This window comes from Setaria viridis, chromosome 2 (assembly GCF_005286985.2).
Source record: "Setaria viridis chromosome 2, Setaria_viridis_v4.0, whole genome shotgun sequence".
Lineage (NCBI taxonomy): Eukaryota > Viridiplantae > Streptophyta > Magnoliopsida > Poales > Poaceae > Setaria > Setaria viridis.
The window spans coordinates 28,691,114-28,718,749 of NC_048264.2; the positions used below are offsets into that span (position 1 = coordinate 28,691,114).

Consider the following 27,636-nt stretch of genomic DNA (forward strand, 5'->3'; position numbering starts at 1 on the left):
AAATTGGTTTCTCTCAGAAACAGTTATGCATTTTAAATTTCAAGAACGTGCTCAAATTGACGGTTTGATACTTTTATTCTCAATTAGTACACCGCATATCACCGTATTTTGTTGACAAAACGCTCCTCTGTGACATTAGGTTATAGCATGAACACTAATATAACTGGTCTTGCAACTGTTTTGTTCTCTTGCAGGAAGCTTCGTGTCATGTCCTGGCAGCAAGAGAGTGGTGTTTGTCAATCCCTACAATCTTGCATGACATCAGTCAAAGTTCCAACCTAACAAAATCTTGTCCAAGAGATATAAAAGATCGCGGCCACGGACGGCAAATAGTGTATTTGACTGCTGCTTAGCATGTCGTGTATGTTTAGATTCATTAGCAGTATCCCATTTGCGTGGGGGCTAGATGATACCTAAAACCCTGAGGTAATAACTGAGCTGATCAACTTTTCCAGGTCAAGGTCACAACAACCGCGTTCTCAACTGAAGAAGCTAAATCTAGAGAAGGAAGAGGTTACGTGGTATGATACGATTATGGCCATGTGCTGTTCAATTTCGTTATTGAGCTCTACTGTCATCTTGAATCTGGTAATGTGTCCGCTCTTCAAATTTGTTGCGTTTTCACTTAGCTTCATACGGAAACAACATTATTCTATTAGAATTCACAATTTCTTCGCTGCAAATAGATAAATTCTTAAAGCATCGGTTGCAACTGAAAGGTTAATCTAGCTTTTCGTAACATGTAACTGCATTAGATACTAACTAATGTAACTTACAAATTAAATCATAGGGTGACATTCTTAATCGAACTAGTAGCTACTAGCTAGTAACCACAAGCTTGAATGTTCTTTTTTCTTGAGGTTGCATGGAAGCTTTATGGTATCATGTGCTCCTTACCATGCAAATCCTATCGTATTATCATATACTATATACATGCCGAATTTATCAGCGTATTGATTGAGCAAGTCGGGAGGCTAAAATCGACATCACCATCGATCATGGACTAATTCATTTCCCTGCAACGTTCGAGACCGGACTAAAACAACACATAATCTTCCCGTTCAACAAGCAAAACATAAACAAACTAGGTTCAAATAAAAGCGCGAAGGCTTCGTCGTGCAGCAGCCCGTGCAAATGAAGTGAAAGGGACCCACACCCACGACCACGAGCCGCTAGTGCTACCGGCCCCTTTGTCTTCTTCTCCCTCGTTGTCCTTCCTCGTCCTCTATAAAGGCTGGTGGAAATGGCTTGTCCAACCGTGAAGACAACGGGTTTTCAGGCTCTCTAGCTATAGCCACTTTGCATCAACGAGCTCATTGCCTTTCTTTGCAACTAATAACTGAGCTAGCAATGGGGAGGCAGCCGTGCTGCGACAAGGTGGGGCTGAAGAAGGGGCCATGGACGGCGGAGGAGGACCAGAAGCTAGTCAGCTTCCTCGTCAACAACGGCCAGTGCTGCTGGGGCGCCGTGCCCAAGCTCGCAGGATTGCTGCGGTGCGGGAAGAGCTGCCGGCTGCGGTGGACCAACTACTTGCGGCCGGACCTGAAGCGCGGGCTGCTGTCGCCGGAGGAGGAGGAGACTGTGATCAACCTGCACGCGGAGCTCGGCAACCGGTGGTCCAAGATCGCGTCGCAGCTGCCGGGGAGGACGGACAACGACATCAAGAACCACTGGAACACACACATCAAGAAGAAGCTCAGGAAGATGGGCATCGACCCCGCCACCCACAAGCCCCTCCAGCCCGCTCCTCCACAGCCAAATGAGGAAGAGAAGGCCGCCGCCGCATCAGCCATCGTGTCAGGGGTTGAACTCGGGAACGAGGCGTTCTCCATTAGTGAGGTGCCCATGGTGCACCTCCTCGACGACGTCGTCCTGCCATACGACCTCGTCGCCGGTGCACCACCGGCCAGTAACAGTGGCATCGACACGGCTTATTCGCCGGAGCCTTCCTCCTCCTCGTCGTCCTGCTCTGGCTCTGCAACAGCGTCGAGCTGTGCCAGCAGTGTGGTCGACGGAGAGTGCCGGAATTGGCTGGAGTGGGCAGAGTCGATGTTGCTGGACGACGTGGTCACGGGGCCGGCGCCGTGGACGTTCGAGGACCCCTTCGTCACGTACCAGAGGATCGCGCTTTTCGATCACCAGGAGACATGGTGACCACGGGAACATGCTATTTACCAAGGCCAACGGTGTTCGATCACCAGGAGTTGTGTAGTTTCAACTTCCAAGAGCGTCATTGGTTCAACTTTGTCCTTAAGTCACCCGTGCCATTGTCGTCCCTGATCTATTCCTCATCGTGCCATGGGCCATGGCTAGATCCAGCTACCCTTAGGCTTCTCCAAATTTCTCTTGATTTTATTTTCCTTTTGAAGAGCTAGAACATATACAAATATTGTAGATAACTTTAGAATTTAAATTACAAAGTTTTGGATCTTTATTGGATTTTTTAAGTTTTTATTCATGGGTACAAAGTTTTAAATTTCCAGCGCGTGCCCGTGGCCGTGGCCATCTGTTTGTTGCGCCCATGCGCGAACCAGTTGCCCGGTTGCCCCGTTCAAATCCCACACGCTGTCGTCAGCTGTTCGCCGACCGCAGCTCCGTTGCAAGGGGCTGTTCGACGCCGTCAAGCACGACCACCACGTTGCCAAGGTACGGAGGAAGACGCGTGTGCGACCTTCCCCTTTTCGTCTTGCTCGGCCAGTTGAGCCTGTGGGGCCGTGGGTTTTGTGGTGCGTTGGCAGGTGAGGGTTCTCCCCCCATGCAGCGTAGGTGTTTGTGGTAATGCCTGGCGCTGCGAACCTGCGATCATTTCGCTTAGAACTTTAGACCCAGCAAATGAATAATCAGCAATGCTGTCTCATGTGGCCCTGACTGATATATGCTGCAAATATTATAAGTTGACACTAGTTGAAATGGAGAAATTTGCTGTATTCATGTGACACCCATCTTCAGGGGGGTGGAAGAGGTCTCTTTGAAGCTGCCTGGGTTGAGTTAATACTTTCCATTGTTTCCTGTCGACAGAAAAGGATTTTCCACTACAGTAGAGATAGCCTTTCTCAAATCTCAAGCCCAGCACATGTACAACTTGACTTCGGAGATGCGTGATGGTCTGCTTCCGCATTTCATGGTTTCTGTTTGAATGAGAAGGATCAAGGATGCCAACTCACGCCATCACGAACTAAAAATGAAAAAGTCATTCAGTCACCAGCAATAGCAGCACAGCATGCTCGTGGGTAGGCTAAATTCAGCCATTTTGCTGTTCAATTACCAACAGAGATTCTTCAGTAATTAACCCACCAAAATATCCTTTCTCTAATTGTTCTATTGGCAAAATATTCTGTACAAAGAACTATGTTTTGTGCATAAAACTAACTGTATAAGGTTATTCTGTATATATTGATGTGATATTTATTATTTTGCCTGATTAGCTGGAGATCACCCATGTTAATGAAGGAACTAATTTATTTCTTCTGTTATTAAGAAGATTTGTACTTGATCATACAAATTTAACTCCTCAATGCAACCAGCATGTTGTACACTTCTATGAAATGCTACTGATCTTGTCTGCATGACCATCCAGCACTCATCCTTTTGTTTCAAAGGCCTAAATTAAACACCAAATTTTGATGGCGGTTGTCCTTTTTGTATAGTTGACAATTAATCTGGTGATACTCTTAAATAAAAATGTTCACTCCTGATGAGTATACTTTGCAACTTGTCGGAACTAATTCTGTAGACTTTATTCTTTCTTGTGATGGCTTACGCGTTAGTACCTGGTGATTTAAGAGAATGGCCTCAACAAAATGCTCATTTTGCTCTGTGGATTGGTACAGGAGGGATTACCACTTTATTTGTTGATTTCGTCCTTCCTACAGTTGGTTCAGGATTCAATGACTTGAATGTTTCGCTTGTTTATCCTCAGGTCCAGAGACTGACCTAAGTACAAATTTTCAATTACAATAGGAGGGTTTGGTGTATCTGCTTAATGTTTATTGATATTTGGATAGCATTTCAGGAGAACAAAGATATGTTGACCAAGCGCAGATGCTGGTTCCTATTGTATTGCTAAATGTGAAAGATGAGCAGCTACATCAACTTGGGAGAACTTGATTGAAATCTACCTGCCGCTATGACTTCTATGTGCAGAGAGGTTTTGGCTCCCAAATACTCTATGAACAGGCCATGCACTGGGGTTCAGACTGGGATTTGATGGGACATTTGCCACAGCCCAGCAAACTTGTATGGCTTCAGTGTTCAGACTGAGTTTGGTTCTGGTCTGGAAGCAGGTTATCTAAGAGAACTCCTGCAGCGTTTTTGTAGTGTTGAGATCATTAAATATTTTGCATCCACTATCCCTACATCAAACATGCTGCACCATAGGTTTTTGTAAGCACAGTGGGGTTGTTAGTAACCATGTCGGTATCTTTGAACAGAATGAAAGCAGACTTTGCGGACCTTCAGTCAGCAAGTGTTCAATGGCTCTCCACTACCAAAATGTGAACATGATGACAGTTGGGAGATGCCATTATTCCAATGTTATATGATATAAAGCGATTTTTTTTATATCTCTGTACAAGTTGTTTTCAACATGGTGCAGACATTTGTTCAGATAATTCCATTGTCACAAAGGTGCTAATTTTACTGGGCAGTAACTGAACAGATGACTGCGATGCTTCCTAGTCATAACCGACTGTTGCAGACTGATATAATTTTCTAGAATTATCTGGAACCTCTGTGAGATGCAAGGAAACACATATTCTGAGCAGAATCTGAATGGAACAAAAGTTTCAGCTAAATTCCTGTGATCCTGTCGTGGTCCAATAATCTGAGGCGAATCAATCTTTTGCTGATCGGGATGTTACATAGGAGACCACATACTGAAGTTGTGTGATAAGGGAACCCTGTTGAGCTTTGTAGTGAACTAATATATCCTGTTAGAGGAACCTACGACTCATCAGAACTGACTAAACAAAAGGGGAAGAAAACTGCAGTTGATGGTCAGAGCTCATAACTGAAGGCGCAAAATGGAGAACGTCAAGAAACAATGCTACACCCTTCGTTAGTGGATTCTAAAGCAATTACAAGGTTGTTACAATTTCCAAACGAGAAATTCCCTGCCCCCTCCATGAAGTGAAGTGCTTACGGATACAAAATTACGGCAGTTCAGCATTCAAAGCTTCACTGTAAGTTCAATAAGGAGACTCACTTCAAATTATGCATTCCTAACAATGACGAACCATGGTGTAAATTCATGCTTTTGTCATGGAGATAGTTCTCTCAAAGCAAGACCCAGTAAAACATGCCTGCGGCTTCGTAATTCTCCAGTTCACACATCAATATGGTAGATGTGCTTCCTACTTTTGCCTTTGAGCTGGAAGAGCGAATCAGCAAAAGAGGCTGTGATTGTTCGGAGATGGTCAAAGGGTTGCCTTCTTGCATGGCTGCTTACTTTATGGAGAAATAATATTGGACCACCCTAATGGCTGATGCTCGATCATTTTCCTCACTTTCTTTGTATGAAGGTGGCTCATGCCTCATGGTAAAATGCTAAGCGCACCCTTAATTGTACCGAGATTACCTGACTTTACTGATGGTTCTGCTACACTCATTTTTCATTTCACAGTTTGCTTTAAGCGACCGTTAATATCAAAATTACCTGAACTACACCTGAATTTCATGATAACTAGTCCACATGCTTGAAATTTTCCTTCTGAAAATGGTAAATTTGAGATGACACTGCACTGCAGCCACTGATGGCTAAGATGCATATTAGTCATGTGTGTTGATTGAGGACGCTTACATTAATCATGTGTGTTGGTTGAGGACGCTTGTATTATGCAACGTGCTTAATTCTACTGGGAATAATATATGGATACTCTGACGAAGTAATCTCTGCTTAGTTTCTGAAATTCTTACTTGAAAGACTAGTTCAAGTTCAGAGTTCAGACTATAGAGTTTCAGAGTCGGATGAGAAGTGATTTGGTAGACTTGGGTTTTTTGAGACGAGGAGAATGGAAAGAGATTATAATGATGTAGGCCAACGAACACAAACTAACAAAGAAATCATATGCAAGCATGTCCTGCTCCAAAAGTCAGTCAATAGAGGAGCTGATCTTTCGACTATCTTGTTCTTAAACTGATACTTCTTTTGGTTGGTTGGTAGCGCAGGGGAAACAAAGGTCAGAATTGTGAAATACGAAATCGACTACTCTGATGATCAAATCAGTGATGTGCCTCCCTAATTCGAGAACTTGCTAAAAAAGTTTTATTGTTTTTTTCTTTGGGTTGCCTCAGCTGATACAGATCAGAATTGTGGCATATGAAATTGGCTTCTCTGAATGACTGAATCTGTGATGTCTTTGCTGAATTTGGGAACGTGCTCAAATTGACAGTTTGATTGCCTTATAGATCACATAGCACCGTTTCTGTTGACAAAATGCTCACTTGTCTTTGAGGAAGTGCATATATAATCATTAGTTTACAGCATGAGCATGATATAAGATTGTTCTTACGCTGTTTTGTTCTTTCCTGAGAAGCTTCCTGTGGTGGCAACAAGACATTGTTTTGTCAACCACCGCAATCTCGCATGGCATCAGTCAACGTTCCAACCTAACAAAATCTTGCCCAGATTAAAGATTGAGAAGACTGCGGCTGTGGACCTTGGATTATTTGACCTGCTGCATTCTATCCTGTATGTTTATACATTCATTAGGAGCTGCGGCTTACTGAGTTTTATCCTCATTGTCTACATTCATTAGCAATATCCCGTTTGCGTGGTTTGGTAGATGATACCTGGAACCCTAAAGTAATACTCCCTCTTTTCCTAAATATACGATGCCGTTGACTTTTTACTCTAACTTTGACCACCAATATCTATTGAACGAGTTAGTTAACTAAAGTAAACTGTGTATCATTATGTCTATTGTCAAATGTACTTTAAATTTAACTCATAGGTTTATTTATTTGCAAAAATATTTGTAGAAAAGACGAATAGTCAAACAAATGAAAAAAGTCAACAGTGTCATATATAGTGTCATATATTTAAGAACGGAGGGAGTAACAGAACTGAATTCTTCAATGTCAAGGTCACAACAACCGCGTTCTCAACTGAATAAGAAGATCAATCTAGAGCAGGAAAAGGTCAACATGAAAATATGATACCATTAGTTATCACGTAAAAAATATATATGCCGCATGTTCAATTTGGCAATTGATTTGTCTATGGTTCTTTTTTTTTTGTACGCCAAGTACCGTCAGGTTGAACCCGGCAATGCTGTTGTCTACCTTCAAATTTATTGGATTAATTATCACTGCCAGCTACAATCTCATCTCATTAAATTTCTTACTGCCACATCTTATGGAAAAAAAATCAGGAACTCTGTTCCACTGCAAATGGATGGTAGAAAGTCTAAGATAGATTCTTAAATAATTTTTTTAAATTGGGAAAATATTATTTTTGCTTTTTTTTGTAACATGTAGCTGCCAATAGACACTAATAACTGTCATAACTTCGAAATTAAGGGATGATATGAACAAACTTCTACTAGTAGCTAGCAACCAGCCAACCACAAGCGACCTATAATGCGTACACTCATGAAGTTGCATGGAAGAAATTCTTTATAGTATCATGTGTTCCCTACCATGCAAATCCTAACAACCAGAAGATATATACTAGTAAACGTATAAGCATGGAAATCAAGTAAGCAAGTTGAGAGATTAGAGTCGATATCATCATCGATTAACGATTATGGACTAATCCATTTCCTTTAGGCGAGACCAAAATTAGGTTCAAACACAAGCGACTGGCATACCAAGCAAGCGAAAGAGACTCTGTCCGGAGTCAGGACCAGCAGGGGTTCCCAAGCTGCCGCACCGTCGCCGGGCCCACGCTACAGTCTCAGCAACGTCCTGGAGAACGATCACCTCAATTAGCGAGCTCGCGACGGACCCCGTTGTCTTCTCCCTCGTCTTCCATCTCGTCCTATATAAAGGAAGGTGGCAAACTGGCAATGGCGTCCCGCTCCAACGTGTAGCACTTGCTTGCGTTTGTGGCTAGTACTAATTGCCTCATTGGCTCATCAAGCATAAGCTCGACGAGGCAGAAAGCTGTAAATGGGGAGGCAACCCTGCTGCGACAAGGTGGGGCTGAAGAAGGGGCCATGGACGGCAGAGGAGGACCAGAAGCTCGTCAGCTTCCTCCTCAACAACGGCCAGTGCTGCTGGCGCGCCGTGCCCAAGCTCGCCAGTGCGTGACCCACCCCTACAAACTTTAAGTTTTAGCTTTCATGTACGCCAGGACGCCATGAAACTCATTCTCGTGCTTCTGCTCTTTGACGAACAGGATTGCTGCGTTGCGGGAAGAGCTGCAGGCTGCGGTGGACCAACTACCTGCGCCCGGACCTGAAGCGCGGGCTGCTGTCGCCGGAGGAGGAGAAGACGGTGGTCGACCTGCACGCGGAGCTCGGCAACCGGTGGTCGAAGATCGCGTCGCAGCTGCCTGGGAGGACGGACAACGAGATCAAGAACCACTGGAACACCCACATCAAGGAGAAGCTCAGGAAGATGGGCATCGACCCCGCCACCCACAAGCCCCTCCAGTCTGCTCCTCCTCCTCCTCAGGACCCAACCGGCTCGCCGGAGGAGAAGGCCGTGTCAGGCGCCGGACCCGGGCACGAGGTGCCCGTGGTGAACCTCCTGGACGACATCGACATCAGCACGGCCTATTCGCCCGAGCCTTTGTCTTCCTCCTCCTCCTCCTCGTCGTCGTCATCCTACTACTACTCCTCGGCAACAGCTTCTAGTGGCGGCAGTAGCATCGTCGATGGCGAGTGGCCGGAGTGGCCACAGATGGTGGAATGGCCGGAGTCGATTTGGCTGGATGACGTGGTGACGACGGGCCCGACATCGTGGGAGTTCGAGGATCCCTTCATCACGTTCCAGAGCATCGAGTTATTCAGTCACCAGGACACATGGTGACAGTGGAAACCATCGGGCCGGGCAAACCCATCAAAATCGAAGAGGTGACCATCCCTTTCATCGACCTGCGCCAGAGGCCAAGGGCCAGAGGCAAGAGCGCTGTATCCGCCGTGGTTAGGGACCTTGCATTGGCCGGGGACCTGCTGGTGGCGGCGTCGCCCGCTGATGTGACATTCGGTGAGACTGAGAGGAAGGAATCCTCGGTGGCCGCGAGATCAATCAAAGCTTAGACTAAGCACAGCAGACATGGACAATGGGAAATGGCACGAGAGAATTTTGGCAATTTAAAAGTTGCATCATCCGTATATGACGATTGTAAAAAAAAAGTCTTTATGTAGTTAAGAAATATTATTGCATTGCTACATCTTCTTTAAAATTTTGCACGCGAATGAGCATGACAATATTTATGACATGTTTCAGGTTCTACCAAAATAAATCTGATTTTAACGTCTGTTTAGCATAGCTCCTTCCGATTTTGGCTTCACCTATTCTTAGCACAGTAACAAGAAACCATTTTTGGAATCAAGGGAAAAATAGATTGGGAGTTGGTGAAGGTACTTTTTTTTCCTTCGCCGGCGTTGACTTCTCTTACTACTCTATACCACGTGGCGGTTTGAGAGGTGCTCTCTTAAATGAGGTTGGAACAACCTTTTTATGAAGCTAAAGCCCTTTCTAAAAAGCAAAACGGTTTCTTAGTAGCAATGTTGATTAATTTTGAGGACGCTATATGCTCAGGGAAGGAGGATAAGCAAGTGAAACCACTAGTTTGGCTTATACCCTCTAGTTTAAGCTGTTTGAGAGCTTTTGGGGGCTTCTTGAGTGAAGCCATTTCCTCTTTTCCTTGTTTGGTAGGATTTCCCCAGTAGGCAGTAGCCGATGAAGAATATAGTGCAAAATACCCATCAAACAGGCCCTTAGAAGTTACCAGAAGTTACCCTCTATCCTATCATTCAATGGTCTAAGACTTGGCAAAACACAACGAGCATCAGGTTTGGTAGCCTGAGCGCCTAAAACCGCACGTGTGTAAAAGAGTGAGTAGGGATGTATATCCTCATTGCATCCAACATGGGTCCACCCTTGTTTCTCTGTCCCTATTCTTATTAGATAATGGTTTTTCCCATTAGATCCATCCCCGGATTCACCTTCACGTCACCAATTGATTTGTTTGTTTTTGTTGCCCCCAATGAGATACTCCTAATAAATACCAAAATTCGGATTGAAAAGCTGGGCTTCTGATGAACAGTACCAATTTTTTTGTGAACAGTAATTTCGATCACCACCGAAAAGATCAAAATTTTGCGAAATTTACGAAAATTTGCCCGAAATTATGATCACCGCCTTCAACAGCCCCATCAATTTTCTTTTTTGAAAAGTTCTTTCTACAATTATTTATTTTTGGTAAGTGGTAAGTTATTCACACAACTTTTATGTATAGCTTTTTGTAAACAATTTTTCGGGGGTAAGTTTTCGGGATAATTTATGCGGTACAACTTTTATGAGAATGTTATCATAAGACCTTCTTACGAGAATGTTATCATAAGACCTTCTTACGTTAGTTTTAGATATAGCTTCTCTTGATAATTTCTAAGGCTAAATTCTCTACGATAGCTTTTCAACATTACTTTATAAAAGAGTTATCAGGAGAATTTCTTCAAGGAATTTTTTTTGCTTTTGAATTTTTTTGAACAACTCATACACACAAGTTTGTAGTTTAGCTTGTACATAAAAAACTTGTTGAAAAATAAATTTCCACAACAACTCGTTCAATTAGTTAAGTTTTATATAAAACTTGTTTAAGCTAAATCTTGTACTAAATATATTAGAATAACTTTTCGTGTGGGCACCATCCGCCTTAAAAATGAATAAAATAAGAGAGAGAGAAAAGACCGGAAACAGAATGTGATCACCAGTCACATAAAAGCAATGTGCACTTGGCCACTGCAAATTCAGCCTATTTTGTTGGTCATTTATCGGTTGCAGATAAGCAGATTAGACTTGGCCCAACAGATATCCTTTTTAAATAAATATATTTCTCTAAAGCCCAAAATGAACTATACCCAACTGTAGTTGGCCTACTGGCGTCTGTCTACTCCTATCTTTGCATTTGATCGGCATGGCTGCATACTTGGCCAGTCTATTCAAAATGTTGAACTACAAAGAACACTATCTTTTGCTCGTGGTAATTGATAAGGTCAGAAGTGTCAGTGTTCTATGCCTGTAACTAATTGTATGTAGACTATGATTGGTAGGCACAGTGCACAGATGAATTGACAGCCCTCTTGCTTCTCATGAACAAACGTGGTATTTTGCTTGATTAGTTGTAGGTCACTCATGTGAATGAATGAACTGATTTATTTCATTTGCTGATAATATCGAAAGAAAATTGCTGTTGATCATACAAATCTAAGTCCTATGAATTTCTACTCCTAGCATTGTTTGTATGATGATTTCCAGCGCTTATGATTTTTACAACAGCAGCCTAAAGAAAACACCAAATGCTGATGGGATAATCCTATTTATATTATTGTCCTTTAACCTGATAATGGTCATTAGTATAGTGTTGTCTCCTGATGAGTATACTTTGATACTTGTTGGAAGGAGTTTGGTAGCCTTTTACTTTATGCTTTCTTGTCATTTCAGATGCGGTGTCTTACATGTCAGTACCTGCAGGTAACTCCTTGCATAATCATTTTCTCTGAAGCAATTGCACAATTATTTTTGTTTGGAAACAACTGGCGCAAAGATAATGGGCGACTGAATGCTTGTTTTGCTTCGTGGACAGTAGGAAAGCAATGTATCAATTATTCTATATGTTGATTTAGTCTTCAAACAGTTGATTCAACCGTACAGGATTTCAACTCCTTGACCGTTTCACTTGTTTCTCCTCAGGTCTAGTGACTTTGACTTGAGCTATAAAATTTCAAATACACTAGGAAGGTTTGGTGTACCTGCTTAACGCTTGTTGATATTTGGATATTGTTTCAGGAAAACACGGATATGCTGACCAAGTACAGAGGCTGGTTTCTCGGTATTGCTTTCAAGATATGATTCCTCTGTATTCCTAAATCTTATAGATGGGGAGCTGCATCAACCTAGGGGAACTTAGTTGAATCGAATGTTTCTGTGCAGAGTTTTGGAATCCCACATCATAGCTTAGGTGAGAGAAATGCAAGCTTAATGGAACCTTTGCACAGTCCAGCTAATTTGCATGGCTGCAATATTCTGAGTTTGCATTTGGTCTGGAAGCAGGTTATCTGAAGAGAACTTGTGCTCCATATTTGAAGCGCTGAGGTCCTAAGTAATTTTGATTTTTTTTCCACTGTTCCTGATCAAACATACTGGATTATTGGATTTTGTGATATTGGTATAGTGGGGTTGGTAACAGTGAGTAATCATGTATGACTTCTTCGATTAAAATGAATGCAGACTTTGTGGACCTTCAGTCAGCAAGTTGGTGCTCGTGTCCAAGGGCTCTCCGCTGCCAAATGTGAACACAATGACAGTAGGGAGATTCCAGTCTCTGCCTGTGTTATCAAATACCAAACAATGAGTTTGATTTCATTGTAGAAGTTGTTCTGAACATGGTGCAGAGCTTTGTTCAGATTATAGTCGAGAAGGTGCCAAGAATTTTGGGCAGTAACTGAGCAGATGACTCTGACGATTCCTATTCTTCACTGATTGTTGAAAAATTTATTTTGCTAGAATTTATCAGAGTCTGTGAAATGCAATTCTCGAAACAAAGAGAGCAGAATCCTGTGTTTCCATCATGGTCCAATGATTAGAGACTAATCAAGATTTTGCTGATTGAGAAGTTATGTAAGAGGGGTGAAATTTTGAAACTTTGTAGTGAACTAATGTCTCTGGTTGAGGAAATTACGACTGCTCAGAACTGACGAGAGAAAAAGGTGAAGGAAACTATGGTTGATGGTCAGAACTGAAGGCACAAAAGGAGAATGTCAACAAATGATGCATCAGTTGATTCGAAGGCAAGTACAAGGTCACTCCAACTTTCAAACGTCCAATCTCCTGTTTCTGCCATTCATGAAGTGAAGTGTAGGTTACTTCTGGATTCAAATACAAAATTACGGCAGTACAGAGTTCCACGCTTCAGTGCCTTTGGAGGAAAAAGGACACCCAACTTCAGATTAAGAATTCCTGTCAATGACCAACTATAGTGTTGTAAGCTCATGCTTTCTTCATGTAGGCAATTCTCTCGCAGCAAGACCTGGTAACCCACGTCCAACGACTTGGTAACTCTCTAGCTAGCACATATTTTTTCAGATAATAGATGTGTTGTTGCCTTTGCGCTGGCATAGTGAAATCAGTATGAACTGTGATTGCTCGGAGATGGTCAAAGGGTTGCCTTCTTGCATGGCTACTTACTCTATGGAGGGACACAATCTTTGGACCACCCCATCACTTTCTTTGTGTGAAAGGGTTACTGAATGATGGCCCAAGGATTGCTTAAGTGCACATGCCCAATGCTAACCACACTCCTAATTTGTACAGTGATTATGTGAACTGGCTTATGGTTCAGTGGTTCTTGCTATTTATTTCACGTTTTTATACCACCTTTGTTGTCAGAACCCACATGCATGAAATTTTCGTTATTCTGAAAATGGCAAGTCCGAGATGACACTGGACTGCAGCCACTGACAGCTAAGCTGCGCATTAGTCATGTGCATTGATCGAGGAAAGTTTCATTAGTCATGTGCATTGATGGAGGAAATTTATATTCTGCAACGTGCTTGATTCTACTGGGAATAGTTTATATATACTCTGACTTAAATCATCTATGCTCTGTTTCTGAAGGTTCCAACTTGGAAGAATTATTCAAGTTCAGCGATCAGACTTTTCAGGTTCAGGGCTGGATGAAAAATGATCTGGTAAAGGCCTGGGCTCTGAGAAGGGGGAGACTGGAGAAACTTAATAAATGATAAGTAGACAAAAATCACAAAAAACAATCGGATGCAAGCGTGTCTTGCTCGAAAAGTCAGTCAACATACGCACCGATTGTCCATGTTCCTTTGAAAGTGATATTTACTGTTTGGTTGGTTGGTAGCTCAGCTGACACAAAGGTCAGAATTATCGCCTATGAAATTGGCTTATCTGAATGAGTGATGTGTTTGTTAAATTTCAGAACGTGCTCGAATTAACAGTTTAATTTTTCTTTGTAGCCCTGCTGAAGCAGGTCAGAATTGTGGCATATGAAATTGGCTTCTCCGAACGAGTGATGTGTTCGCCTAAGTTCAGAACGTGCTCAAACAAAAGGTTTGAATTTTTTACACACTGCATTTCGTTACAAGCACTATTTTTGCTGACAAAGCATTTTCATCTTTCTTTGAGGGAGTGCGTATCTGAGTACTAGTTTATATCATGGACACAATATAAGAGTAACACAATGTTGTTGTGGCTGTTTTGTTTCCCTGCAAGAAGCTTCGGGGCCTGGATACAAGAGTGTGTTTGTCAACCCCTACAACCTTCCATGACACCAGTCAACGTTCCAACCTACCAAACTCTTGTCCAAGTTAAGCACTGAGTAGACTGAGAATTATTTGCATTATCTGTCTGCTGCCAGTTTGTCATCCACATTTACATTCATTAGCAATATCCCGTTTGTGTGGTTTGGTAGATGACACAAACCCTAAAGTAATAACAGGACTGAGTTCTTCATGGTCAAGGTCACAATAACCATGTTCTCAACTGAATTAGCAGCTTCTGTTTGATGGGATTATCCTGATTGTTTTATGTTCAATAGCAATGTCCTGTTTGCGCGGTTTGGTAGATAGTACTCTTTTTAGACTGTTTGGTAGATAATACATAGAACTCTAAAGTAATAACAAACCTGAATTCTTCATTATCAAGGTTACAACAACTGCATTATCAACTGAATTACAATATCAATCTATAGCAGGAAAAGATCGCATGATAATACAATAAGATTGGTCATGAACTTTAAATATATATGATTTTCAATTTGGTTACTGACCTCCTCTATCAGCTGGTAATGCAGCCTGTGTACCTTCGAATTTGTTGGATTTTTTTTTTATTTGCACCTGGCTAAACATCTTAGGGAACCAACATTTTGGAACCCTAATGCCTCTACAGATAGTAATAAATCTAAGATAGATTCCTAGAGCATTGTTTCAAAGTGGCAAATAACTTACACATCATGAACTTATAGCTAATAGGTAGTAACAGAAAGTAGACATTTCTATATTGTATATCATGTCTATATGTCCCCGTCCATGCAAATCCTAACAACCAGAATTGAAGCTAGCTTACTTGAGTACTGCAAAATTTGTCAGCAAGGAAATCAACACGTTGATTAAGCAAGTTGAGCGGCAACGATCGACTACCCAATTAATTGCTGATGGACTACTTCATAAATTGCTCGTTCAACAAACAGAAATAAAAAAACTCGGTTCAAATAAACGCGCGAAGGCTTCGCAATCGCATAGCAGCCCGTGCAAAGCAAGCGAAAAGGACCAAGGAGCAGCAGCCTGACCAAGTGGCAGCACCGTCGCCGGGCCCCACACTCCAGCCTCAGCGTTTCCGGTGATACACGCGTACCCCGTCCTGGAGGAGTGCCTCGTTGTCTTCTTCTCCTTCGTCCTTCCTCGTCCTTTATAAACGAAGGTGGCCATGGCGTGTCCACCGTGAAGCTTGCTCTTGCTTGCCTAGTACTTCCCGCATCAAGCAAAGCTACTTCTTCACTTGCAACTGTTTGCTAGCTTCTTGTAGCTTGCTTTTCTTTGCGAGAGTTTGTTACAACCAACTGACCAATACTCAATGGGGAGGCAGCCGTGCTGCGACAAGGTGGGGCTAAAGAAGGGCCCATGGACGGCGGAGGAGGACCAGAAGCTCGTCAGCTTCCTCCTCAACAACGGCCAGTGCTGCTGGCGCGCCGTGCCCAAGCTCGCCGGTACGTGAACAACCTCTCCTCGCCGAACGGCTAGCCTTGCACGCACGCCAAAATTCCGTAACTCAGCCAACTCACTCGTCTTCGTGCTCTTTGAACAGGATTGCTGCGTTGTGGAAAGAGCTGCCGGCTGCGGTGGACCAACTACCTGCGGCCGGACCTGAAGCGCGGGCTGCTGTCGCCGGAGGAGGAGAAGACGGTGATTGACCTGCACGCGGAGCTGGGCAACCGGTGGTCCAAGATCGCGTCGCACTTGCCGGGGAGGACAGACAACGAGATCAAGAATCACTGGAACACCCACATCAAGAAGAAGCTGAAGAAGATGGGCATCGACCCCGTCACCCACAAGCCCCTCCAGCCCGCTCCTCCTCCTCAGGAGCCAACCGGCTCACCGGAGGAGGAGAAGATCGTCACGGCAGTCACGCCAGGACACGAGGCGTTCTGCACCGACGACGTGCCCCTGGCGCACCTCCTCGACGACATCGTGTTCCCAGCTGGCGAAGAGGTCGGCGCCCAGCCCGCGCCCAGCGACGGCATCACCATGGCTTATTCGCCTGATCAGTCTTCTTCCTCCTCATCCTCGTCGTCCTACTCCGCCTCGGTGGCGGCAGCATCGAGCGGTGGCAACAGCAGCGCCGACGGCGAGTGGCCTGATTGGCCGCCGATGGATTGGCCGGAGTCGATGTGGCAGCTGGAGGACGTGGTAACGGGGCGAACGCCATGGGAGTTCGAGGACCCCTTCGTGACGTACCAGAGGATCGCGCTGTTCGATCACCAGGAAACTTGTTGCAACGTCGAGCTCTTCTGATGAATCGGTCATTCATTGTAGCCAAAAAAAAAAATCGACATGCCTACACGTTATGGTTCCTAAAAAGTCACAGCAGGTTTTCAGTCACCGCCAGTGCATTTGCCTATTAGGGGCGTAACTAGAGTTAAAGAAAATCAGATAGAGAATTCGTTAAAAATAGAAGTAAGAAAAAAGAAATGAAGTGGTTGTGTGAGAGTATAGATGTGCACCCTCTTTCTTTTCTCTCTCTCTCTCTCTCTCTGGGCTTTTATGTTCAGGTTTCTTTTTATTTGGTGCAAGTGATTCACATGCGCTCGTACGCCCAACGTCTTGTACAGAATGTAAGCATAAGGAATCTGGATAATGAGATGAGAGGAAATGGTCACTTTCTAGGATGGAACAGTGACTTTCTACATCGAAAATGTGAAACCACGTACATGTGTGTTTCACATAAACATTTTTGTCGCGAGCGTCCGTGATTCTTATCTTTGGCTCCGTAATCGACGACTAATCTCACTTGAGCTTGACCGCTACCTGATCTTGCCGGTGAAAATCCAGTAAAATTATATCAAATGATGTATGGTACCTCACATGTTTCTTTTGTTAAGGTCGATGTACCTCCGTTCTTAGGTGACCTTTCTACCCCAGCCATTTGGTATGCATATGCTAAAAGATGACTGTGACCTTTCTAACCCAGCCATTTTTTATGCTTGCCATTTGGAGTATATTTCCCTGTAAAAAGAAGGAATTTACTGGTTACTCCTATGTCCTTTATGATGGAATGTGTCCACTTCGGTTTGAATCTTAGGCTCATCGGAGATAATCGTATTTCCAAATATTCATTCATTATTCATCAGGGATAGGTTGTTAATTTCAAAATCTATCGGACAGTACGTCTTCTATACTATGCATTTATGGGTGCGAGTGAGTTCATCTATGAGCATCAGTGTTTCTATTATGTTTGTATAGAAAAAAAATAATTTGGATGGAAAATTCAAGCAAATGGCTGAGAAGGCGAAGATATACATATGCGTATGTGATGGAAAATTCTTCTTGATTTTTCTCGACCGTTGTGGTTTACGTTTTAGCTTGACTTGGTGGTGACGCCGAACACGTGAGGGAAAACAAAGCGGCTAGATCAAGACATTTTATGCATGGCATTACCTTTGAGTTGGAAAATATTTTGCCGCGCCGACATGACGACATTGTCGTGTTGCTGCTCACTTGTGGGTTAGGTTGAGGTTAGAAACACAAGTGGGTATCCGCGGGTGAGTTTTTTTTTCTTTGTTCATTTTCGTTCCACTCTTCTGAATTACTTTAAATCCGAATTAGTTTATTTAGATGAGTTGTGGGTTAATCCAAAATTCAGAGAAATAAAAACTTGTTATCGTGCTGACTCGTGAGTTTATTTAGAAACCATGGGCAGTTGGACCAATGGTGGCTGCATTTGACGCCGGGCAGGAGGAGGGGTGGAACCGTGGAAGACGGGAGGACTCCTGGGGCTGTAGTGTTATCGTGCTGCCGACATTGATGAGCTGAAAAAAAAATATATTTCTAGGCACATGTAGTTTAGCAACTTTTTGTTAATGAAAAGTGAAATTTCTGATGTATCTATCATGAAGTCAAAACTCCATATAGTTATCTACTTTCTACTGTAGCTTAAACTCCATATAATTTGTAGCAAAACTCCATTGTTAATTCAAAACCTTTAATCCTTTATATCCTTCTCACATCACGTTGCATCCCTTCTTTTTTTCCCCATGCATCACTTGACTCGATCATCTGGACCTTTCCAAAAACTCCACTTAGTTATCAACCAAAGCTTAAAAAAGCACCTTTTAATTCTTGTTGTGGAGAGGCATGTTTGTGCATGCACGCTCGCGGTGCTTTTCCTCCGGACTTCCGAGGGACATCCTACGGATGGCCGCCACGTGTGCCCCGACATTTGTGCTCGTCATGATGCCAAGCCACGGAGAAGAGCTCAAATGGAAAAGGATTATAGGGGGAGAAAAAAAAGGGCCACACAAGTGTACCCTGCAGGCTGCTTTGCCCCACAGTCCACTTGACGGCAAGCTCCGCGGGCGGCAAAAGAACCGCGAGACGGTTAGCATGACGTTCAATTTGGTGGCAGGTGGAGCAGGGAAAAACGGAGGAGAAGCTCAGAACCGAGTCACAGTGTCGAAGGCGTGATTAAGACTTGAGCCAACGGGCTCAAAAAAGTTAGTGGCCGGGTTCTGGAGCGTTCCCTGTTCAAAACATGGTTTAGTGTGTGACACTAGTCGAACTGTGCATGATGATGCGCCAACCCCTCACTTAGGGTGTCATGGTGAGGTCAGCACGCATGCTGCCCATTTGTGAGGTGTGATCGATGAACCCATCCATCGATAATATGTAACTGGCCCTAGCTAACAGCACGCTCCATCACTCGAGTTTAATTCCTTCTGCCAATGCAATGCAATAGTTTTTTTCATTCGCTACCGAACCTGCGTTTGTCCACATCTGCGCATAATATTGTTGTAATCTTTGGGGACGGTAACCATTTCTTCCAGATGAAATGCCGACATGAACCGAGAAAACTAGGCTATTATTGTCGTGCATACCAGATTCAAAGGACGAATCGAAAATAAAATTAAAAATTTCCCTGTGATCAACAGAGATCGGGGGAGTGTTTTAAGATATTGTATCCACTCTCGATGTAATGCTCTTGAAATTAAATAAAACTTTCATTATAAAAAAAGTGATGAACAGGAGACACAAAAGTTGAGCTTGCGACATGCATACTAGCTAGTAGATTTCTAGCTAGTTTTCACTTCATTTCGTGTATCTATTTCTTTTTACGGAGAAAATGATGTTGTTCAAATTATGCGCTTGCCCTCGTCAATATGTCTCCTTTGAAACTTGAACGCAAGACTCCTCGTCAACATGCAACTTGCACGATCGACGAGTGACTCTTGCGACCGTTTTTTTGGAGTGGTATACAAGGTCGGGGACTAATCCTGAAACTTACAGCACGTCCTAGTTGACAGCTACTTCTAAGCTAGCTGTCAAGTGTTTCCACAATTGCAAATTGATCTGCCTCCATCCGGCATCCGTCTTCCGTAGTTGATCAATGAATGGTGATGATGAATTAGAAATGTCAAGTGGAGATGTGAACTGACGATGCATGAGAAGAGGTCGCGGCGAGGTTTTGGTGGAGCTGGAGCATGCGTATGCGTGTATGTGCATGTGTACAACTGGAAACATGCAGGAGTATGACGTTTTGAGCTGATTGGAAGCTTTCAAGGTCACAGAAAAACAAGTGAGGATGCATGACCTCATCCATTTATTTTTACTTAAAATGACCACTCGGCTGAAGTCGTTGCTTGACTTGACTTGGCAGAGGCAAAGTTAAGGCTCGGTAACCGTAAATAAAACTCTAAAAATTATAAGGATTTCGTTCTCATGGAGCTATGTACCTACCTTTCGGGACATGTACCCCGACCTCCGTCCGACAAACAATGCAATCCTTTGGTTTAAGTTTATCCTATAAAAATTACAATATATCTTTTGGACCAACTTGCTGTACCCATTTACCATTAGAATTCCGTGCGCACAGTTAATTAGAGCATTTTTTCCGCACAACACTCAATTAATTGTGCTCTTTTCCTTTAAAGTTAGGGATGTCTAAGTCATTTTCCTTCATGTGTCTAAGAATTCACATGATTGCATTCTTCATGAGAGAGAGAGAGAGAGAGAGAGAGAGAGAGAGAGAGTTGTATGCATGCTTGTAGCTAAGAGAGTGGGTCCCTTTTAGATCAATTAGTTCCCGACCCACTCTATCTAGAGCCAATTGTCCGGATATTACCCAACTCATGTCTGCCAATTATTGAAAATAAACTAATGTAACCTCCTAAGTCTAAATTATGATATAGACACCTGCTATTACACCCCCCAAAAAAAACAAAAGAAAATAACATATACATACTTCTAAATTATCCACTCCTGCAATTACATTTAATAAACTAACTCAAACTCTAGATGCCTGCCACGATGCAGACATAAACTCTATGATGCCTGCCACGATATAGACACAACGTATACATGTATGCAAAGAGCGATGAGCATATAGATTTTATGGTTGAACGTCACAAAAAAAAACTTTCCTTCTTGAGTCATATTCCAATGACAATAGCAATACATGTTAAATTATATTAATATTCCATGAAAAGAATTATGTAAGTTGCTATTTTAGCTAAATTTAATATATCTGAGTACAATTTTTTACATCTCTAATTGATATTTAATTAAAATCCTATATTATTTTGTTGGGATACGAGGTAGGCTACACTAGCGCAAAACAAAATTTCTACCGCGTAAAACCAGAAAAACTGCCGTATAAGGATCATGGGATTACCACTCGACGCACTACTGGTGCGGAAGATGTAGATTTGCGTCGATGCAGCGAAGTCGATCAACGTAGTCGTACGTGGTCGATCACGTCAACGTCCAGCAGCTCCTCAGCAGCTCGTCCACGTGCAGCAAGATCGCCCTCGTGCCGCGGCTCGTCGTCGGCTCATCGTAGCTCGTCGGCGGCTCGTCCAAGTGCTGCAGGCGCAATACCTCCAAGGTATCCACACGTGCAGGGAGGAAGCGTCGCAAGCCGGACTGCTAGATCCGTGAGTTGCAACAGGCGAGGGCGTGGGAGGCGCGGCAGATGTGTTTCGCCAAAAAGGTTAAACCCTAGGGCGCCCCACCCCTCTATTTATAGAGGTTCCTGACCCATTAGTACTTCTAAACCTAATCCAACTCGGATCACATCCGAATTGGGCTTCCAGCCTCTTAAGTGTGTGACCCTATAGGTTCGGATACATATAGACATGGCCCAGGTACTCCTACTCGGCCCAATAGTCGGTAGCGGCCTCTAGCAAGACGTGCCAACTCCTATATGCACACGAAGATCATATCAGACGAACCATCACAACATTATATACATGCTATTCCCTTTGCCTCACGATTTTTGGTCTAGCTTCAAGTCGACCACTCTTTCTCGATCCTGTGATTCGGAATCCCTTTGTAGGTTAACTCTTAACCGTACGTAGCATGGCCATGCATTTTCGGATCCGATCACTCGAGGGGTCGAGAGATATCACTCTCAATCAGAGAGGGGCAAATCCCATCTTGATTGACCATGTCTCATAGCATGCTTCTTGACAAACCCGAAAACTACCTTTATAACTACCCTGTTACGGCGTAGCGTTTGATAGCCCCTAAGTAGGTCAATCCACATCTTGAATACATGCGACAATCTCAGGTCTAAGGACAAAGCATATATGTTGTTTAAAGAGAGAACTACTTCTCGTGTTGGGTCAGTCCTATCACATGTCTCCACATGTGCCCACATTATTAGTTCAACATCTCCATGTCCATGACTTGTGAAACATAGTCATCAACTAATACATGTGCTAGTCTAATATTCATGTGTGTCCTCACATGAACTCCGACTAGGGACAACTTTAGAATAACCATACAAGTAAAGAGTTTCACACACAATTCACATAATTGCAAATCAATTCAAGTAGCCTTTAATGGATATTCAAGGAACACAATATAAATCATGGATACAAATGGAATATCATCATCTCTATGATTGCCTCTAGGGCATACCTCCAACATATTTTAGGAATATATACCACTACACTCATAGTCCTTTGATAAAAGAAAAGAAATTCAACATATGAGGCCCTAAAGTGTACGCTGAAACGCCTATTCATTCTATGGTAGTTACTAAGAGTGGGCCTGGAATACATATTTTTAATAAAATTCAAATAAGGTATGAAATAAGAGCACAACAAGCACTAGGGTCTTAACTTAATATATAGAGCGAAAACTTCTCTTATAGATTGCAGCAGCTAAGATCAAGATTTTGAAGCCAAAAATTAGATTTTTAAGTCATGATGGATGAACTGGAGCAAGAGCTAGCATAGCTCAGATAAGGTTTCAACTAAATTGTTAGAATCTGATACCACTCGTTATACGTAGCAGTCCCCGAATCCTGAAAGGATATTGTGAGTACGACACAAGCTTGCACCATATCAAGAACAACGTAGATGAATCCCGTAGAAAACCCTAAATGACGGCGTTGAGGCAACCACGACAAGAGAATAGGATTTTGGTGAAGCCGACTGCAAATTCTTTAAGCACAACTCCAAAAGAGTACAAGTGATTGTTGCTCCCTCACAACCCTATTCGACCCTCTAGCACCCTTTGATTCTTGCCCTATACAAGAATCTAATACTATAGAACTGTCTAGCCTGTCCTTCTTGAGCGCTCCTAATTGCCTTTCACAAGGTTTCGATGAGACCTTGGTGTTTGTCTTTGACTTGATTGATTCATAGAGGCTCCACCCCCTTTTTTATACAGTCCCCTCTAAGTCCCTCATACATGCAAGTAGGGGTCCTACACCTAGTAGGATTCAACACTCAAGTCCTAGTAGAACTACAAGTCCTGATAGCGTACCCCTAATAAGTCCTAATCTAAGTAGATTTGAGTCACCATATAACATAAATATATTATTTATGTCAAACACATACGAAGACAAGATGCAAAAGGGAAAATTATAAAGAATGTGAACCAAAAAGGCATATAGTAATTGGTAACAAAATTTATCACTGCAGGATAAAGAGATTATGTATTCTTAACATATAGAGTAATAATTTTGAATAGCTGTTGGCCTAAATAATGTATCCGCGCGCAAACATCTAATTCTTATATCTCCTTTGATAAAATACTAACATCCCTTAGAATTGCTAGCCCGAATATATAAGAGAGAGTGATGTCTCAATGTTTTGTAGGCCCAAGCCATACTCGAAGAACGTTGACTGGCATGTTTGCTGCATAACCACTGCCACACGGCTGGAATTATCCTTCTGAAAATGGTAAGCCGAGATGGCAGTGGACCGCAGCCACCTACGACTATGCTGCAAACACTAGTCACGTGCATTGATCGAGAACACTTGCATTAGTCATGCGCGTTGATTCTCACAGGCCATCAAATTCTGCAACGACGACGTGTTTATACACTTCACCAAAAGCAACGTGCTTAATAATTCGATGGGGGATAACATATTAACACATGTCTACTGCCGGTTCTATGTTGATAGACCTCTTCAGAGCTCAATCTTTCTTGGTTTCAGAAATATAATGGACTAGCTAGACACATGGACGATCGAGAGGGCGTAGAACAGGAGAAGTTGATAAGAAGCAGATAGAATGGACGAACCAAAAATTGACTAAGAAATCATATGCTAGCATGTCTTGCTCGAGAAGTCGAGTCAACTGACGAGCTGATCACTCGAGTAAGCTTGTATATCTTCAAGTCTTGATCACTCTTTGGTTGGTAGAGAGCTCAACTGATACAATACAATTAGGTCGAAATTATATGGCATGTGAAATTGGCTTATGTGATGATCAAATCAGTGTCTCTTTTTGCCTAAATTCAGAACGTGCTTACATGAAGGCACGATTTTATTACCCGGTGCATTATTTTGTTACGGGCAAGCACCGTATTTTGTTGACAAAACGATCCATTGTCTTTGAGCAACTGCATATATATGAATATTGTTACTTACAGTAAGGGTGTGTTTGTCAACCCCCTACAATCCTGCATGACATCTGGTCCAGTTCCAACCTACCAGGATTGAGAAGACTGCGGCTACGGACCTCTGAAATTCTGACTACTGCTTATTAGTTTATCCTCCACATTTACATTCATTAGCAATATCCCGTTTGCGTGGTTTGGTAGATGATTACCTGGAAGGCTGAAGTGATAACTGAACTGAACTGAACGTTTCAAGGTCAAGGTCACAACAACCGCGTTCCCAGCTGAAGAGATCGTTCTAGAGCAGGAAAAGGTCACATGATAATACGGTATGATTATATTGTCCATGGACGCAAATTGGTTATGGATCATATTGTTCATGGACGCAAATTGGTTATGGAAGTTGTCTGCTTAGATTTTTTTTTTATGGAAGTCTGCTTAGATTTATTAATAAGTCAGCCAACCAACATTAGAACCCTATTATTCTGCAGTGAATAGTAGAAGTGGAAAAGCATTTACGCTTGCCCCATTAGATACTAATTAATGACGTAATAAACTAGAAATCAAGGTCTCACATTAACACAAACTACTAATCACGAGTACTCTTCATGCGTACACTGGTATGGTTTTATCTTCAAGTTGAATGGAAGCATTTCTTATTCGTAGTGTCATGTGTATACTGTATACCCTACCATGCATGCAGATCCTAACTACCAAAAGATATAGAGGCATGGAAATTAATGAACAGCTGAACACATTGAGTAGCAGAAAGGCTCAGATCAAATACACTATTGATTGATCATTGACTAATTCGTTTCCCTCTTAAATTTCAAGAACAATGAACCCGCTCAACAAATAAAAATAAAAAACTAGATTCAAATAAAAGCGCGAAAGCTTGGCATAGCAGCCCGTGCTAAGCAAGCGAAAGGGACCCACGAGCAACAACATGACCAAGCCGCAACACGGCGGTGGGGCCATCCAGATGACACGTGTTCCGTCGTCCTGTACAAGAACTGCCTCCATAATTCCATTTGCTAGCTCGCTCGCTACCGACCCTGTCGTCGTCTTCTCCCTCCTCGTCCTTTATATAAAGGAAGGTGGCAATGGCGTCTCCACCGTGAAGCTAGCCGCAGTTGCTTGCCTAGTACTTCCCACGTCGAGCAAGGCTACTTCGCTTGCAACCGTTAGCTAGCTTGCTTCTTGCCTTTTATTTGCGCGAGTCGTCTCAGTCTCCTACTACCTAACAACAAGCTCATCAATGGGGAGGCAACCATGCTGCGACAAGGTGGGGCTGAAGAAGGGCCCGTGGACCGCGGAGGAGGACCAGAAGCTCGTCAGCTTCCTTCTCAACAACGGCCAGTGCTGCTGGCGCGCGGTGCCCAAGCTCGCCGGTGAGTGATCGCCGTCGTCCCTCCTTCGCCTGCTCAGCCTTGCTCGCACGCCAGGACGCCATGAACTCAATCGTGCTTGTGCTCATCGAACAGGATTGCTGCGTTGCGGGAAGAGCTGCCGGCTGCGGTGGACCAACTACCTGCGGCCGGACCTGAAGCGCGGGCTGCTGTCGCCGGAGGAGGAGAAGACGGTCATCGACCTGCACGCGGAGCTGGGCAACCGGTGGTCCAAGATCGCGTCGCAGCTGCCGGGGAGGACGGACAACGAGATCAAGAACCACTGGAACACCCACATCAAGAAGAAGCTGAAGAAGATGGGCATCGACCCCGTCACCCACAAGCCCCTCCAGCCCGTTCCGGACACCGGCAGCTCGCCGGAGGATGAGGCGAAGGCCGTCGCGGCGGCAATCACGCCGCCGCCATGTGCTGGACACGAGGCGTTCTGCGTCGACGAGGTGCGCATGGCGCGCCTCCTGGACGACATCGTCATCCCAGACGGCGACGTCGTCGACGCGCCGCCCGCGGCCAACGACAGCGGCACCAGCACAGCTTATTCGCCTGAATCTTCCTCTTCCTCCTCGTCATCGAGCGGGGGGAGCAGCATCGTCGACGGCGAGTGGCCGGAGTGGCCGCAGATGGTGGAGTGGCCGGAGTCCATGTGGCTTGACGTGGTCACGGGCCCGACGCCGTGGGAGTTCGAGGACCCCTTCCTCACGGACCAGAGGATCGCTCTGTTCGAGCATCAGGAGACATGGAACAACAGCAGGATCGAGCTCTTCTGAGCTCGTCATTCTTTGTGTAGCTAAAATCTCTCGTTGCCACGCGTACAAGTATATGCTCCTAAAAAAATGTTACAGCTTCGCGATGCACAGAATATGCACCCCGTTTCTTTCTCCTTTTTTTTGGGACTCGTAGCTCCTTTTTAGTTCTTTTTTTGTAGTTGCAATGCTACAAAATATACTACTCCATATTCTCCCATTGTAGTTCTTTACCGGTGGCCGATAATTTTAGTAATATATTTGCCAAAAGTTATCTAATATAATCCATATCATTTTGCGTGACAGTTTTACCATTACTTCTAACACGATCGTATAGATGCTTATTGACCAAAATAACTGAAAAAAACGATGACCAATTGCAAAGAAGAAGCGATTGAAAACTGCTGCTAGTCTTGTAGCGCAAATGTGTTCAGCATGCACTCGCCCGACCATAACGGACTTGGACAATGACGAAATCGGAGAAAAATTGGGCCTACCTTTTATGGACTGTATGGCGCAACATAAGACCTCTACGACGATGTGAAACCACTCTGTACATGCATGCATTGCTAAATTTCTACGAAGACGTTTCCGTGGTTATCTTATTTCCCAACGTTTTCTTTCCACAATATCGTACGTACATCTATGGACCCTACCAGGAGTTTTGGATAATTCTAAATATGGGGTTGGATACCGAAACGTATCTGACATGGAGATCATGGCGTAGTCTATATGAAAAGACAGGAACTAATCGAGGACTAGAAAAGTACTTGTTGTAATAAGAGTAAAACTCTTCTAGTCGTATCCGACTAGTATTCTTGTAACCAACCGACTTGTAACCTTGCCCCCGGCAATATAAGGTGAGGCAAGGACATCCTCCAGAGCAATTCAATCCAACGAACACACAGGACGTAGAGTATTACGCAATTTAACGGTCCGAACCTGTTTAAATCGTGTGTCTGCGTTTACCTTCGAGTTCCTGATCTCGACGTGCCCCACTGACCAAAACACTACCTCGGGTACCCCCTCGGTAGGTCAACAGGTTTAAACACCGACAGTCACCCTTACTCCCAAGTGTATCAAGACGATAACGACCCTCTTTAACCCAGTGCAGTCATACTAGCTAGTGCTCTTTCTGAACCCTGAAAGCGCTTATATTGTCAGTGTCAGCCCCGTTTCCTCTCCCTTTTTCGCAGTGCCATTCTATGTGTTACTTGAAGGATATTCTA

General features: G+C 43.6%; 4 protein-coding genes across 5 annotated transcripts; all 4 read left to right on the forward strand.

Moving 5' to 3' along the window:
- Window positions 1-1,246: 1,246 nt before the first annotated feature.
- Window positions 1,247-4,610, forward strand: LOC117842991 (uncharacterized). Of its 2 annotated transcripts, XM_034723532.2 has the most exons (4): window positions 1,247-2,646; window positions 3,019-3,230; window positions 3,831-3,919; window positions 4,013-4,610. In XM_034723532.2, exon 1 carries the CDS (start codon window positions 1,351-1,353, stop codon window positions 2,152-2,154), a length of 804 nt encoding a protein of 267 aa, XP_034579423.1. In that variant the 5' UTR covers window positions 1,247-1,350; the 3' UTR covers window positions 2,155-2,646; window positions 3,019-3,230; window positions 3,831-3,919; window positions 4,013-4,610. The 2 variants fall into 2 exon arrangements, with proteins under 2 accessions (XP_034579423.1, XP_072148316.1); XM_072292215.1 differs by having other exon boundaries at window positions 1,247-3,230.
- A 3,373-nt stretch (window positions 4,611-7,983) lies between these two features.
- Window positions 7,984-9,385, forward strand: LOC117845452 (transcription factor MYB20). The gene is made up of 2 exons (XM_034726501.2): window positions 7,984-8,242; window positions 8,339-9,385. The coding sequence occupies exons 1-2, from the start codon at window positions 8,110-8,112 to the stop codon at window positions 8,971-8,973; spliced, it is 768 nt and encodes a 255-aa protein (XP_034582392.1). The 5' UTR covers window positions 7,984-8,109; the 3' UTR covers window positions 8,974-9,385.
- A 4,109-nt stretch (window positions 9,386-13,494) lies between these two features.
- Window positions 13,495-17,104, forward strand: LOC117842915 (uncharacterized). The gene is made up of 4 exons (XM_034723438.2): window positions 13,495-14,051; window positions 14,151-14,244; window positions 14,410-15,898; window positions 15,997-17,104. Exons 3-4 carry the CDS (start codon window positions 15,766-15,768, stop codon window positions 16,701-16,703), a joined length of 840 nt encoding a protein of 279 aa, XP_034579329.1. The 5' UTR covers window positions 13,495-14,051; window positions 14,151-14,244; window positions 14,410-15,765; the 3' UTR covers window positions 16,704-17,104.
- An 8,157-nt stretch (window positions 17,105-25,261) lies between these two features.
- On the forward strand, window positions 25,262-26,632 carry LOC117843237 (MYB-like transcription factor ODO1). Its single transcript, XM_034723806.2, has 2 exons — window positions 25,262-25,649; window positions 25,743-26,632. Exons 1-2 carry the CDS (start codon window positions 25,517-25,519, stop codon window positions 26,429-26,431), a joined length of 822 nt encoding a protein of 273 aa, XP_034579697.1. The 5' UTR covers window positions 25,262-25,516; the 3' UTR covers window positions 26,432-26,632.
- The last annotated feature ends 1,004 nt before the right edge of the window (window positions 26,633-27,636 follow it).

Coding starts and splice junctions, on each gene's coding strand:
- LOC117843237 (XM_034723806.2), top strand. CDS start 25,517: ATGGGGAGGCAACCATGCTGCGACAAGGTGGGGCTGAAGAAGGGCCCG. Junction 25,650..25,742: donor CGCGGTGCCCAAGCTCGCCG/GTGAGTGATCGC, acceptor CTCATCGAACAG/GATTGCTGCGTTGCGGGAAG.
- LOC117845452 (XM_034726501.2), top strand. CDS start 8,110: ATGGGGAGGCAACCCTGCTGCGACAAGGTGGGGCTGAAGAAGGGGCCA. Junction 8,243..8,338: donor CGCCGTGCCCAAGCTCGCCA/GTGCGTGACCCA, acceptor TTTGACGAACAG/GATTGCTGCGTTGCGGGAAG.
- LOC117842915 (XM_034723438.2), top strand. CDS start 15,766: ATGGGGAGGCAGCCGTGCTGCGACAAGGTGGGGCTAAAGAAGGGCCCA. Junction 15,899..15,996: donor CGCCGTGCCCAAGCTCGCCG/GTACGTGAACAA, acceptor CTCTTTGAACAG/GATTGCTGCGTTGTGGAAAG.
- LOC117842991 (XM_072292215.1), top strand. CDS start 1,351: ATGGGGAGGCAGCCGTGCTGCGACAAGGTGGGGCTGAAGAAGGGGCCA.